This window comes from Dipodomys ordii, unplaced genomic scaffold (genome assembly GCF_000151885.1).
Source record: "Dipodomys ordii isolate 6190 unplaced genomic scaffold, Dord_2.0 Scaffold2, whole genome shotgun sequence".
NCBI lineage: Eukaryota > Metazoa > Chordata > Mammalia > Rodentia > Heteromyidae > Dipodomys > Dipodomys ordii.
This window is the reverse complement of record NW_012267218.1, coordinates 29,062,360-29,077,587: the sequence shown is the minus strand read 5'-3', so window position 1 is coordinate 29,077,587 and position 15,228 is coordinate 29,062,360. Positions and strand designations below refer to the sequence as shown.

General features: G+C 42.9%; 2 protein-coding genes across 2 annotated transcripts in view; both read left to right on the top strand.

The window, feature by feature from the left end:
* Positions 1–6,425, top strand: part of Fam71d (family with sequence similarity 71, member D) — a 47,891-nt gene extending 41,466 nt beyond the window's left edge. Inside the window, exon 5 of the mRNA XM_013013740.1 lies at positions 6,284–6,425. Coding sequence (XP_012869194.1) covers positions 6,284–6,425 — 142 coding nt within the window. The remainder of the gene's footprint in view (positions 1–6,283) is intronic.
* Positions 6,426–11,625: 5,200 nt separating this feature from the next.
* The window catches only part of Mpp5 (membrane protein, palmitoylated 5 (MAGUK p55 subfamily member 5)), a 76,300-nt gene continuing 72,697 nt past the window's right edge, over positions 11,626–15,228 (top strand). Inside the window, exon 1 of the mRNA XM_013017172.1 lies at positions 11,626–11,748. The gene's annotated coding sequence lies outside the window, so the exon portion shown is untranslated. The remainder of the gene's footprint in view (positions 11,749–15,228) is intronic.

Below are 15,228 nucleotides of genomic sequence, written 5' to 3'. Positions count from 1 at the left end.
AGAGTGCTAGCCTTGAGCTGAAGAGCTGAGGGACAGCGCCCAGGCCCAAAGTTCAGGCCCCACAACCAGACCCAAAAACAAATTTTGAGTTTATTTTTGTTTTTGTTTTGTTGGTTGTGGGGCTTGAACTCAGGGCCTGGGCACTGTCCCTGAGCTCATTTGCTCAAGGCTAGTGCTGTACCACTTTGAGCCACAGTGCCACTTCCAGTTTTTGAGTGGTTAATTGGAGATACCTGCCCAGGCTGGCTTCAGACCAAGATCCTTAGTTCTCAGACCCCTTGAGTAACTAGGATTGCAGACGTCAGCCATAGGTTTCCAGCTTAACAAATTTTATATTGATTATTTGGTTATATTGATTATTGGTTATTTAAGTATCAGTTTAATCCAATATTAGCTTGCAGTATTTAAAGATTAATTTCATTCATTTCTTTTAATAAGGCAATTAAATAACATGCAGAATGCTTTTGTGAACAAACACGTCACTCATAGTATTTTTCCATAGGATAGCATTAATCTAGAGAAAAATCAACTACTCATTTTCTTGGCTCACAGCCCAGAGAATTCCTCCTCTTCCTTTCCCTTCTGCTACAAAGATGGAAGAAATTTCTTCCCAACTCCTCAATGAAGAGTGAAAAAGATTCCCATGAAACCAACAGAGATTGGGGCATGCTACAATTAGGAATGCACATACACAACAGAAACTATTGTCTTTTACAAAAACTACTTCCTTGATACAGAAAGTTAGAAATACAACTAGTTATTATCCGGTAAGAGACTTTCCAAAGCACTTTGAAAAAGATTCTTGATAAGTGTAACACATACTTACCAGATGATAAAACAATTCTACTCCTACATATTTACTCAAGAACAATGAAGGCATGTTCACAGCAAGACATATGTTACAAACAAGATTCATAAACAAATGGTCATGGGATTTTATTCATAATGGTGAAAAACTGGAAACAACCCAAATGTCCGTCAGTCAATGAGTAGTTAAACACACTGTGGTATGTTCATACAGCAGTACTACATAGCAACAAAAGAAACAAACTACTAATAAATGCTATAACACATAGTTGAGTCTTAGAATCATTATGTTGAGTGAAAAAACCTAGGTAGATTATATAATAAGATTTATAGGAAGATTTAGAAGATGAACTTAACTGTACAGAATAAAAAGATTTATAGGGAGAGCCGGGGGCCGGTGGCTCACGCTTGTAATCCTAGCTACTCAGGAGGCTGAGATCTGAGGATTGGGGTTCAAAGCCAGCCTGGGCAGGAAAGTCTGTGTGACTCTTATCTCCAATTAACCACCAGAAAACTGGAAGTGGCGCTGTGGCTCAAGTGGTAGAGCACTCGCCTTGAGCTGAAGAGCACAGGGACAGGCCCAAGCCCAGAGTTCAAGCCCAATGACCGACCAAAAAAAAAAAAAAAAAGATTTATAGGGAGGTTTAGAAGATGAAACTATAAAAATCTGGCCGTGGTAATCTGGGGTAGGGTTAGGTAGGAGGGTATTAATTACAAAGTGGTATAAGGAAACTTTTTAACAAAATATTTTCTACTACAGTGATTGTTTACATTCATGTATACAAACTAAATACTTAAAAATAGATGTATTTTGCCTGGTGCCCATGGCTCATGTCTATAATCCTAGATACACAGGAGGGAAAGGTTCTGAGGATAGTGATTCGAAGCCATCCCTAGCAGAAAAGCCTATGAGAGTCTTATCTCCAGTTAAACACCAAAAAAAACAAAAGTGACACTGTGGCTCAAGTGTTAGAGCACAAACCTTGAGCAAAAGAGCTCAAGGACAACACCCAGTCCTTGAGTTCAAGCCCCAGGACTGGCACACACACAATAAAAGGGTGTATTTAGTTGCACATAAATTATACTTCAAAAAATTGATTTTTAAAGACAGTATATTTATAGACTAAACCTGAAGGTGCTATAATTTGGATTTTGAATGTCCCAAAGGCCCATGTATTGAAGTGTAAATCCCAACTTACAGTGTTGTTGGGAGGCTAGTCACTTGGGAGGGGGGGCAATTATTCAAAGGGATATCTGGACCCTAGCCCACCCCCAACTTCTTTCTCTCTCTGCTTCTAAGCCACCATGAGGTGAACAGTGTCCTCTACTGCATGTGATCCCAACTTACAGTGTTGTTGGGAGGCTAGTCACTTGGGAGGGGGGGCAATTAGTCAAAGGGATATCTGGACCCTAGCCCACCCCCAACTTCTTTCTCTCTCTGCTTCTAAGCCACCATGAGGTGAACAGTGTCCTCTACTGCATGTGACTATGCAGCCAAAGATCCAAAGCAGCAAGGCCAAACATGAACCCCCCCACCCCCGAAAAGACCTTATTAAGACTTTATTAAGTTGTCCTCAGGTATTTTGTCAGTGACAAAAAACTAACTTTAAGAAATAGTACATACATACTCAACCTGCTTGCTCTTAATGATGCACTGCTTTTTTTCTTAAAATCAGCTTTATGGTCAAAGGAAATTCAAAAATATTATATAACTAATTTTTATGTCTTTCCGTAATATTCATAATTATTTGTAATATCACACAGGGAAGGTTTATTGCATTTTCCATCTCAATTTCCTAAACCAGTTTCATATTGTACCAGTACTCCATTATGCGTCTTACTTTCCACATCAGCCTATGATAAAACTAACTCATGGGATGGCATATTGATTATTAGAACAGTGCTCACAAAATTAATGCATATGCTTTTGAAATGCTTAATATCTGTGCTGTCCAATGTGGTCAAGCTCAACTATAGAACATAATTCTTGGCCAGGTGCTGGTGGCTCAACGCCTATAATCCCAGCTACTCAAGAAGCTGAGATATGGGGCTGGGAAGGTGGCTCAGTGGTAGAGAGCTTGCCTTGCATGCCTGAGGCCCTGGGTTTGATTCCTCAGCACCACATAAGCAAAAAAGAAAAAAGCCAGAAGTGGCGCTGTGGCTCAAGTGGTAGAGCGCTAGCCTTGAGCTGAAGAAGTGAAGGACAGCGCCCAGGCCCAGAGTTCAGGCCCCACAACTGGACCCCCACACCCCCCCCCAAAAAAAAGAAGCTGAGATCTGAGGATAGCAGTTCAAAGCCAGCCCTGGCAGGAAAGTCCATGAAACTCATCTCCAGTTAACCACTAGAAAACCTGAAATGGAGCTGTGGCTCAAGTGATAGAGCATTGGCCTTATGCAAGCAGCTCAGGGAAAGAACCCTGGCCCTGAGTTCAAGCTCCATGACTGACAAATCCCAACATAATTCTTAAGAGACACCATAAGGAAATATATTGATATTTATTCTACTTTAAAACAATCTTAAATCTACTTTAGAAATCTTTCAGCAAAACGAAGATGCTTTTTCATGTGAATAAATACATGGTACAGACATGTATTCACTAGGTATTAATGTTGAGTGTAGTTGCCTATCAAATTAGATAAGTGGTCTGATTAATATCAACACTTAAGAAAAATTCAACTAAGCCGGGCGCTGGTGGCTCACGCCTGTAATCCTAGCTACTCAGGAGGCTGAGATCTGAGGATTGCGGTTCAAAGCCAGCCCGGGCAGGAAAGACCTTGAGACTCCTATCTCCAATAAACCACCAGAAAACCGGAAGTGGCACTATAGCTCAAGTGGTAGAGCACTCGCCTTGAGCTGAAGAGCCGAGAGACAACACTCAGGCCCAGAGTTCAAGCCCCACAACCGACAAAAAAAAAAAAAAAAGAAAGAAAAATTCAACTAATACCAATTAAACTAATTACAAAATATCTTCCCAGGAAGTTAAAGACCTTCACGATTTAGTTATACAGTCAGTCCTTAAATGTAAAGTACTTGAGTTAGAAGAGCCCTAAGACATAAACAGACTAAAGTATTAGCAGTCTTCTCTTCCTCTGTCACTGCTCCTATTTCAGGAGATTGTGACACAGAGCTGTGTTACTACTGCTGCCAGCACTGCATGGGAACAGGAAGGAAAGGATCCGTTTCCAGTCTGAAGTTTCAACTTGGAATGCATTTTCCAATAGAGTGTTAATAAAGTACCATAGGAGCTATAATACAGATCAAATATACTGTTGATGTTTTTGTTTTTTTTTAACTGGTATAAGAATGTCACCAGGGCTGGGAAGGTGGCTCAGTGGTAGAGTGCTTGCCTTGCATGCCAGAGGCCCTGGGTTCGATTCCTCAGCACCACAAGAAAAAAGCTGGAAGTGGCACTGTGGCTCAAGTGGTAGAGCGCTAGCCTTGAGCTGAAGAGCTGAGGGACAGTGCCCAGGCCCAGAGTTCAGGTCCCATGACCGGACCCGAAAAAAAAAAAAAAAAAGAATGTCACCATAAGATCAAGCATAGCAGTACGCCCCTATATCTGAGCACTTGGGAGACTGAGGCAGGTGAGAAAATGCCTCTATGGAAATCCGTATGGAGGTTTCTCAAGAAATTATCAACAGAAGTAACATTTGATCCTGCTATGCCACTCCTAGACATGTATCTGAAGGAGTTTAAGCATATAATAGAGATACCTGCATACTTATGTTTATAGCAGCACTATTCACAATAGCCACACTGCAGAATCAGCCTTGCTATCCCTTAATCAATGAAAGGATGGAAGAAAATATGGAGATATATATCCATATAGATGTATAATGTGCATGTATATAATACAGATTATATACACCGCATATATATACATGAATATACAATGGAATATTATTGAGCCATACGTGAAATGTTATTTTCAGAAAAAAGATGGAAATGGAAATCATCATGTTGAATGAAATAAGCTGGACTGAGGAAGACACATATCACATCTCTCTGATATTCAGAATCTAGACCAAAACAAAACAAAACAAAAAAAGGTCAAGTGCCAGTGATTCAAGCCTGTAAGACTGGGAGACCCCAGTCTCTTAACCAACAAAAAGCCAGAAGTGGAGCTGTGATACAAGTATAAAATAAGAACTATTTGAGGGAGGGAATCAGAGGGAAGAAAGAGGAGAAGGGGAGGGTGGAAGGGGTGAATATGATTGAAATATTTCATAACCAACCATTAAAATAAAAAATTTCAAATCTATAGAAAAGAATTTCACCATTACAATTTATTTGAGGAATCTTGAATCTTTAAACACATCAAGCAGATTTAGAGTTTGAAGGGCAGAGTCTTCTGCCTCCTAAAGGAAAAGCATACAACTTTAGCAGTATAGAATTCTGAAGTGGAAATTTATTGAGACCTTCAACACCTCTTCATAAAGTATAACCTCAAAAACTGTTTAGCTGTGAATGAAAAGTAAACCTATTGTGGGAGTGTGGTATTTCCTATGCAACTTGTAGAAAGGAATGCATAAGGATTTTCTGCAAGAACTGACATAGACAGTTGAGTAGGTTTGAGATTTGGGAGCACTGGGTTGTGTTGATAATATAGCTACTATTAGTAGAAATATAGACAAAAATACCATTGTGATAATAGTCTGGACATTGTTTGATTTTTATCTACCTAATCCTAATGGTCAGTTGCTCACAGGAAAGTAAAAAGCTCCAAGGTCATAAAAAAAAATATCCCGAGGGCTTGAGTAGTAGAGTATTTGTCTAATAATGGCAAGGCCCTGGGTTTGATTCCTAGCACTGTCAAAATACACACACACACACACACACACACACAAATATGTCCATAACTGGTAATTTTTTTTTTGTCAGTCATGGAGCTCAAGGCTAACACTCTACCACTTGAGCCACAGCACCACTTTCAGTTTTTTGTGAGTGGCTTATTGGAGATAAGAGTCTCACAGACTTTCCTGCCCTGGCTGGCTTTGAACCACGATCCTCAGATCTCAGCCTCCTGAGTTGCTAGGATTATAGGCATGAGCCACTGGCGCCTGGCTAGGGATAGAATTCTTTTGAAGGAAAAAAAATGATAAAAAAAAATGTATCAGTTATGGAGCTGGGTGCTGGTGGCTCATGCCTGTTATCCTAGCTACTCAGGTGGCTGAGATCTGAGGATCGCCATTCAAAACCAGCCCGGGCAGGAAAGGCTGTGAGACTCTTATCTCCAATAAAACTGTGGCTCAAGTGGTAGAGTGCTCGCCTTGAGCTGACAGTGTCCAGGCCCAGAGTTCAAGCCCCATGACCTACAAAAAAAAAAAAAAGAATTCTATCCCTTTCTCTTGACTGCACACTACTGCTTCTAGCCAGTAAAGTGGCAATACTGGTGAGTGGCTTTGGAGACTTCAAACATAAAAATATCCCATAGTTTCTATCTTGGTCACTGTCTCTTGGATTTCTTGCTCTTAGGCAAGCCAGCTGTCAAGTCCTAAAACGAGGACCAAATGACAAGGAAATAAAGCCTCCAGTCAACAGCTGCGGGAGTGAGACTTCAGTGAAACCACACCTTATTGGAAACCTAGCCTCCAGTCCCAGTGTCCCTACTAGATAGCTACAGTCCCAGATGACATCCTGATGTAGAACCTCAGAAGAAACCCTAAACCACAGCCACCCGGCTAAGCTGATTCCTGCTTCTGACCCAAGGAATTGGAAATTTTACATTTACATACAATTGTGTATTGCAAAATCTCATTAACCCTCAATTCTAATATTAGAAGAGTTTGTTCTTCTGGATATATTTCATATGAGAACTTTCTATTGCTTGCTTCCCTCATTCCCTCCCTTCTCCCTTCCCCTTCTTTTTCTTTTTTGAGGTATGGTGGTTTGAACTCAGGGCCTTGCAGTTACTATTTAGGCTCTGTACTTTAACCCAGGCTCTCATTCCTTTTCACTTTTTAGGTTATTTTCAGATAAGGTCTAGCATTTTTCCCCAGGCTGACCTCAGCTGGCAACGGCTCCTACCTATGCCTCCCATGTATCTGAGATTATAGGCATGCACCATGACAGCCAGATTGGGTATTTTTGAAATGGAATCCTACTTTTTGCCTGAATTGGTCTCAAACTTCAAGCCTGATCTCTGCTTCCTGAGTGGGTGAGAACGCAAGTATGAGCCACCAAATCAGTTAACAAATAATGGTAACTGAAGTTCTGGATACCCACTGAAGCAACTATTTCTTAAAGAACACCCATATATTTAGCCAAAATCCTAGGTATATTTATTTCCTACATCCATGCTAAATTTAAGAAGGAACTCCTCTCTTCCCACCATCTCCCCCCCCCCAGGAAAAAAAAAAGAAACTAGTTCACTTCTATTCCTGTTGCCATTTTTTCTCTTTTCTGTACCTGAATTCAGATTTCAAGGCTTAGAGAGCACTTGTTTGCTGTTCTGCCTTCCTGTTTTTTTGAAATGTTCCTCAAAGGCCAAGAGGCTTGAAAGCTTACAGCCAAGTACAGGACAGTGTCAGGCCCTGACACTTAACTACACAATGTTTACACTAACTTGATCAAACTTCATTATTTCCAAAAATGGTTTGAAACATTCCTCTGAAAATTACTCTGGAAAAAGGAAAATAAAAGTTTCTTTTTCCTCAATGGCACAGAGAAATCCATTTTGATACTCTATATCTCTTACTACATCAACATACTTTAAAAAACTTGGTTAAGGGTCAATATTTATTCCAATTCTGCTTCAGCCTATTGCACTGAAAAGTTAGGGCTTTTCCATGATAAATTTGTAATCTAAAATATCTGCCGCTATTGACAGTTTTTTAAAGTTCCTAGTTAGAACTGCTGCTAATACCTAATCAGTAAATTCATCTGAAATTCCCATCCATAGGCTGACATCACCCAATCTGCCTTGTGTCAGAAGAACTGACACAGACACTAAAGTTCACACATGTAAGACACTAAATTTGTGATATGTTAGAAATGAGGTATCTAAGATCATCAGAAACTTGAGAAAGTAAAAGTTAAGTATATCTTACTTGATCATATCTATTTTTAGGTGTTTTTTTCCTCTAATTCTAAGTTGTATCAATAAGATGAGGAATTATAAGTAGGTAGCTGGAGTGACCTAAAGCATAGGAGAGAGACGGTAAAGGACAAATAGTTTTCTCTTCCCACTTGCCATTGTTTTTTCCATATCTCTTCTGACACATAAAAGCTGGGTCAGTCTCTAGTTATCCCACCTTGAAAGCCCCTAATGTTGTTCTTAGAAATTAAGTCAGATTGCACTTGATTAGTCCTTAAATGGTAAAGCAGGAGGCAGAACTAATCATCTTTATGCAGAATTTCTAAAATGAGATAATATTGGCCAAATATCTGAAAAAGCCGAAATCTAGCTGGTCACCAGTAACTCATTCCTATAATCTTAGCTACTCAGATGTCTGAGAGCTTTGGATTAAGGTTCAAAGTTAGCCTGGGCAGAAACGTCTGTGAAACTCTTATCTACAATTAACCACCAAAAAGCTAGAAGTGGAGCTCAAGTGGTAGAGCACTAGCATAGACACTCAGGGACAGCATTGAGGCCCTAGTTGAAGCACCAGGATGGACACACACACACACACACACACAGCTGAAGTCTTTGACCTTTTCATCATTGCTATTCTAAATATTTGTTGAGTACCATCTATGTAATAGATGCTGAGGAATCTAAAAATAAATAATGGTAAATAAAACAGATTAAGTCCTTGAATTTATGGAGCTAATTTGAAAAGATAGATAATAATATATATCTCTCAGATTAGTAAAGGAAAATGAAAAATGAAATTGTTCAGCAGCCATAAGTGGGTGATTGAAGTTAGAGTGTGGGAGATGTTAGTATTTATACAGCATGAACAGGCCTCACTGGCAACATTTGAAATGAAACCTAAAGGAAATGAAGAACTATCCCTGGGAATATTGGATATTTCCAAAAGCAAATATAAAGACTTTGAAATAGGAACTATTAGAACCTGTTATGAACAACAAACACGTAAACAAAATAGAAATTTGGAAACTCAGTAAGGAAAGATACGTAATTTTTTGGGGGGGAGGGGTCTGGTCATGGGGCCTGAACTCTGGGCCTGGGCACTGTCCCTCAGCTCTTCAGCTCAAGGCTAGCACTCTACCCCTTGAGCCACAGTGCCACTTCCGGCTTTTTTCTGCTTATGTGGTGCTGCAGAATAGAACCCAGGGCCTCATGCATGCAAGGCAAGCGCTCTACCACTGAGTCACCTTCCCAGTCCCGATGTATGTAATTTTACAATTCTTATCAAGAACAAATGTGATTTGCTCTTTTTTGATGTCCAGTCTTAATCTTAGTTTTATTAAAAAAAATTTCAAGTTCCAAATTTATCTGCTTCTTCTCTCCAGATTTAAACATTTCTCATGGAATATGTTTTGTTTACCTAAAGATGATTCATACAATCAAAAGTGTTTAGTCCAAAGTTCAGTGAGGTCGTACATAACCTGTAATCCCCGCATGAAGGAGGCTGAGGCAGGAGGATTTGAGTTTTAAGGGACAGCCTAGGATACTCAGTAAGACTCTGCCTCAAAAAACAATGTATTAGGCTATTAATTTGGTTATGAGAACTATTCTTTTAATAGCACAAAGAGGAGCCACAATAGCTTTAGTTAAGAGGGAAAGGTAGAATTTTTTTTACTTCCTTTTTTTTATTGTGAAAATACTGTACAGAGAGGTTACAATAACATGGGCAAGATAATGAGTACATTTCTTATCAAGCATTGTTGCCTCCTCCTAATAGTGATCATCACTTTATTAGAGTGGGATCCTACAATAAGGGATTTTTAGGCACTTGGGGAAGCAAGAAGACATCTGGGGGGGAGGGGTGTTTCATCTGGGTGGAGATAACAATTTCTTTGAACAGATAGTGGTCATAACTAGAAGTCCTTTTGTCTTGTCGCACTCACCTCACCTCCACCTCCCTTTTGATTGTTGTAATTGGGGAGAGCATCTGGCATCTGATGGGCAGAAGCTGAGTACATTGACAAAAGTCCTACAGTGGACAGGACAGTCCCCAGAACAAGAAATTCTCAGCCTGACTGACAGTAGTCCCGAGGCTGAGGAATTGAGCTACAAGGAGAAACTTTTTATTGAGGAGCTGGAGGAAGCGTCTTTACTTATCACTTTGAAGAACTTTGAAAAGAAAATAAGTTACACACTAACCTTTAGTTGCTTTGGGTGTATAGCTAATAAGTTTCTAGGAATTCTGGAGACTACTTGCAGCGCACACATTTTCAAGACATCTTTGTGGAGGAATGTGGGCCAAGGCAGTTCAGTTAAAGTAGCTTTGGAACTGGTACTCAGTGTTCACTGAGGAATGTTTGATAGCAGGAGGATTAAAGGCCCGAGTTGGCAGGCAGCTGAGTCATGTCCTGGATTCTTTTATTTAAACACAAACAACCTGAATAAAGACGGAGAGAATGCTGCTCAGATTTTGAGGTGATAACCCAGGAAGAGGAGGTTATCGCCTAAAATCTTGACCATTTGGGATGATGGTTTGCTTAGTTCAGAGCAACCCAGTTCCATGGAACGCGGGGATGTCCAAAAGGAGAGTAAGAAAAAGAATGTGTTTTGTTTTCTTTAAAGAAAGGAGAGGAAGGGACCGACCTGGGGGGGGATAAGGAAAATGATGAGTTGAAAAGAAAAACGAAAACAAAAACCCATCACCACAGAGGAAGTGAACTAGGAAAGAGGGGATGGCCTGGCCTGTGAGAAGGCGCTGGGGAGGGCTGTCCGCGCATTGTACCCCTCCGTGGGGAAATGCAAGCGCTGGATTCCAGCCCAGGTGAAAGGGGTTGATTAACCACTGCTCGAAGGCAGGGTGTCCCCGCAGGGTAAGGTCGCGCTATCCCAGCAGCCCTTCCGCAGGCTTTTTGTGAGACGTGTTAAGGGAAACGTGTTGACAGTTTCTCTGCTGGGAACGCGTTTCCACCGCACCGGCGGGCGGCCGGGCCAGCGCCTTTCGGAATCCGTCCCGCCTCCAGCCTCGCGCGGGCCCGCGCAACTTTGACTCCACACCGGAGGGTGTGAGGACACCAGCTGCGGCCCCGCGCGGCCCGTCTTTCTGGTTCTTGTTGTGTTGGCTTTTTCGTTTCTCCGAGCTGGGTTCCGGCAGGAGCTTCTCGGCGTCGTCTGTGGAGTCAGGGAATTCTGTAAACACAGAACACTCCACGCGTGTGCGTCACGGTGGCTGGGAAAAGCCAGGCGTCAAACTGTGCGACGGTGCCTGACTAGACGCGCCTCAAGGAGAAAAGACATTCCCTCAGGAGGTGACCGTCACCCTGAGGAAGATGGGGACTCCGAGGAAGCGGCCTCCCTCGCCAGACTCCGCCCCTGGGAAACGTCGCGCCCCCACACACGACGCTAGCGGCGCGGACTCGCACTCGCAAGCCGCTCCACAATTTGTGGGCGCGTCAGGTTCGCCTTTTATAGTCGGAGGCGCGTGAACGCGCGCGCTCGACTACTCGGAGGTACGGAGATGACCAATGAGCGGGCTCCTTCTCCACGCGGGCTTGCGATTGGGCGGACCGCACCAGGCTCTTTAGCCCGGCGGTGGGCGGAGCGTGCCGAGCAGGCGGGGAGAGGGACGGGGGAGAACTGGTAGGCGCGCTCTCTGCGCCAGAATCCCGGGGGCGCGTGCGCGGTCTCGCGGCGGCCGCGGGGGCTGGTCTAGCGCGGCCTCGAGGTGGAGTTGCTGGCGGCGACGGCGGCGACGGAGGAGTCTGGCGGTGGGGAGGGGGCGGGGACTAAAAGATTCTGAGGTGGGGAGTCGGGAGTTTTCTGGATTCTTTATCCGGTATTATTGAGGGCGGCCCGCGGCAGGGCTGTCGCTTCTGTGGTCTGGAGGAACGGCGGCCACCGCGCTGCGGAGGTAAGAGACGGGCCAGTGGCAGCCGGGCTGTGGAGATCTTCATCAACAGGTCGCTGGGAAGGCGGCGGTGGGAAAGGGGGGGGGCGGCCCCTCCCCCACCGCTACCCTTCTCCCCCGCCCCCCCTCGCGCGCGCGCGTCGGGCCCCGACCGGACCCCGGACTCTGCGGCGGGCTCGCCCCGGGCAGCGGGCTCCGGAGACCGGGTGTGAGTCCAACCTTTGTCCCTCGGAGGAACGCTGCCCGCGCCCGCTCGCCGCGCCTGGGCCGGGGACGCACCTCGGCGTGGTTTCCATCCGGACCCGCCGGAGTTGTCGGGGGCTCGGCGAGGGGCACTGCGGAGGGGCGGCGTCTGCGGGCTGCAGGGGGCGCCGGCGGGGCCGAGCTCGCGACGCCTGCGACTCCCTCCTGGCGGGACCGGGAAATCCGCGGAGGAAAATACTTTCCCTGAGAAGACGGAATGTAGTCAGCGTTCCTGTGTCTGAGTCAGGCGGCTGCGGGTACGCTCCTTAAACAGATAGACGGTTCCTGCTTCCTGGGGAACACTTCGGCGTTGGGGGGGGGGTGTTAACGACGAGGCGGCTGTCGTTCGTGCTTTCTGATCATTTGCTCGGAGATTGAACTTTGAAGCCTGTGAATTGTTGGGAGCGACTCTTCAATGAAAGGCGCTTCCCCGGGATCTTCGTCGTAAATTATGTAACTTTATAGTGATAACTCACCTTCTGTTTTCGTTGATTGACACACGGCCATGTGGGTGGAATTTAGGTTTCCGTCGAAAAGGTTTTCCCAGGCGTATATACTACGGTTAAACTCTGATGGCTTAAGAGGGTTTTAGAGGCAATTTACACATTCGACTTTAGAATTTTAAGAATTTATATTTGGGAAACCGAAATAAAAATTTTGAAGTTTTCGATCTAATAGACACGGTGAAAAGCGTTAATATTTGATTTTTTAATGCTGTTTTAACCATAATATTCTAATAATGCTTTTGAATTGTAACAGAAGTTAATCATCTATTTTGTGCAAGAGGAATAAATGATGTGTTGGTTATTAGTATCTTTGAAGTGTAAGTATTGGTGGTAATGAAAATTATTAAGTAAGCTTTCTTGAATATTATCTGATTTTTTTAAATAACATCCCTGTGGGCATATTACGAATGTAAGCGGTTTACTAAGGAAGCAGGGAAATTATAACGTGATTCATTTTATCTTTCTTTAAAACAACTGGGTATCTTACCATGAAAGGCTTCCTTGATTGATTTTTGGCTTAGACTTGAACTTGACTAATAAAGTTGGATTCATAATATCAACTTGTTTTAGGATGTGAAAGTAAAAGAGGTTAATAAAGCCATACTTAAAGGTGACCTAAGTTGGTACAATGATTTAGCTCTTAATACAATCTTGTGAATTATGATCTTGATTAAAAATATCATCAATCACAACCTACATCATTGAGGTTAACCCAGACTGGCTTCAAATTCTCTGTGTAGCACAGACTGGCCTCAAATCCTCAGTCCTCCTTGCTCAGCCTCCAGAGTGCTAGGGGATCTCTAGAATGCTAGGGTACCTCAAGAAGTGAGTGCCCCCTCCCATGGGTTCCTAAGCACATCTTACTACCAACAAATTACTTTAACAAAATCATATAAGAAACTGGCAGAGTTGATTTTTTTAACCTTATTTATTATTTTCATGTGGTTTTTGTTTTGTTTTTTTTGCCAGTCATGGGGCCTGAACTCTTGCCTGGGTGCTGTCCCTCAGCTCTTCAGCTCAAGGTTAGCGCTCTACCACTGGAGCCACAGCATCACTTCCAGCTTTTTCTGGTTATGTGGTGCTGAGGAATCGAACCCAGGGCCTCATGCATGCAAGGCAAGCACTCTACCACTGAGCCACCTTCCTAGCCCCTCATGTGTTTTTTTGTTTGTTTTTGTTTTTTGGTCAGTAGTGGGGCTTGAACCTGGACTTGGGTGCTGTCCCTGTACTTTTCAGCTCAAGGCAAGCACTCTACCGCTTGAGCCATAGCACCACTTCGGGTTTTCCAGTGGTTTATTGTAAGTGTCATGGACTTAACTACCCAGCCTGGCTTTGAACCCTGATCCTCAGATCTCAGCCTTCTGAATAGCTAGGATTATAGGCGTGAATCACTGGCTCCCGGTCATGTGGATTTTTTGTTTTGTTTTCTTTTGTAGCCACAAATTACAATTATTTGTCCTCTTGACTCTGGGATTTGAACTCAGGGCCTCTTGCTAAGTAGATTACCATTGAGCTACACCTCTGACAATTTTTCAACATTTCAAACAGGTTTTCATGAATATCTTTCTGTGTGTCTCTTTGAACGCGTGTGCTTTTCCAAACTATATACCACCTGTAAGGGAATTGCTGATAGTAGGTTGGTAGACACTTTCAACTAAACTATCTACAAGCAAATTACCTTCTAAAGGTGTAATGACTTTCATTCCTGCCAATACTGTATAAATACTAGTGATCATTCATCCTTGTCCACAATTGGCATTGTCAGGTTTTCTGCCAATCAGCATGAGCAATTATGTATCGTTTCCTTTCTTAAAGGAAGATTTTAATTTGTATACCACTCTAGTAGAGATACAAAACAATTTCATTATTTAAAATGCCTTTGTGCTGTCTTTTTTAAATCAATCCATCCCCACCCCCCCAAAAAAAAACCATCCTGCAACCCAGTGATTCTATAATTTGTATTTTCTCAAGTACTATGTAAATGGAATTATATAGTGCTTAGCTTTTTGTGTCTGGTTTTTTGTTGTTGTTTTGTTGTTGTGGGTCGTGGTGCTTGAAGTCTGGGCCTGGTTGCTGCCCCCTCAGCTCCTCAGCTCAAGGCATGTGCTCTTACTACTTGAGCCACAGCACCACTTTCGGTTTTCTGGTGGTTAATTGGAGGTTAGAGTCTCACAGACTTTTCTGCCCGGGCTGGTTTTGAACCACGATCCTCAGATCTCAGCTAGGATGACAGGCATGAGCCACCAGTGCCTGGCTGTTTTTCTTATTAGTCCTGTTGTAAAAAAAAAAAAAAATTCACACAGACACCACAGATATAATGCAGAATCTCCTTTTTGTCAGCACCAGTGTTGGCCTTTGTAGTCTTTCTGACTTCATTTTGTTCTTGCACTCTTTTCATTGTTTACTTGAAGTCTTTTTTTTTCTTCTCACACAGGCCATGACATAATAGTCTATATAGAATGCTTCATGAATTTACCTATCATGCTTGTGCAAAATCCATGTTATTCTCTGTATCATTCCAATTGTAGTGTGTGTGCTCCTGATGCCAAGCACTGTCTGCTTTTTTTTCATTTAGCATGATTTGAGAATCATAAGTATTGAGTTCCATCCAAGTTTCTTCTGTTTTATTGCTAAATGTAGTATTCTCGTGGATGGTTATACTACCCTTTGTTTATCTAGTTACCACTTGAGTTTTATACCAGGGTGTGTGTGTGTGTGTGTGTGTGTGTGTGTG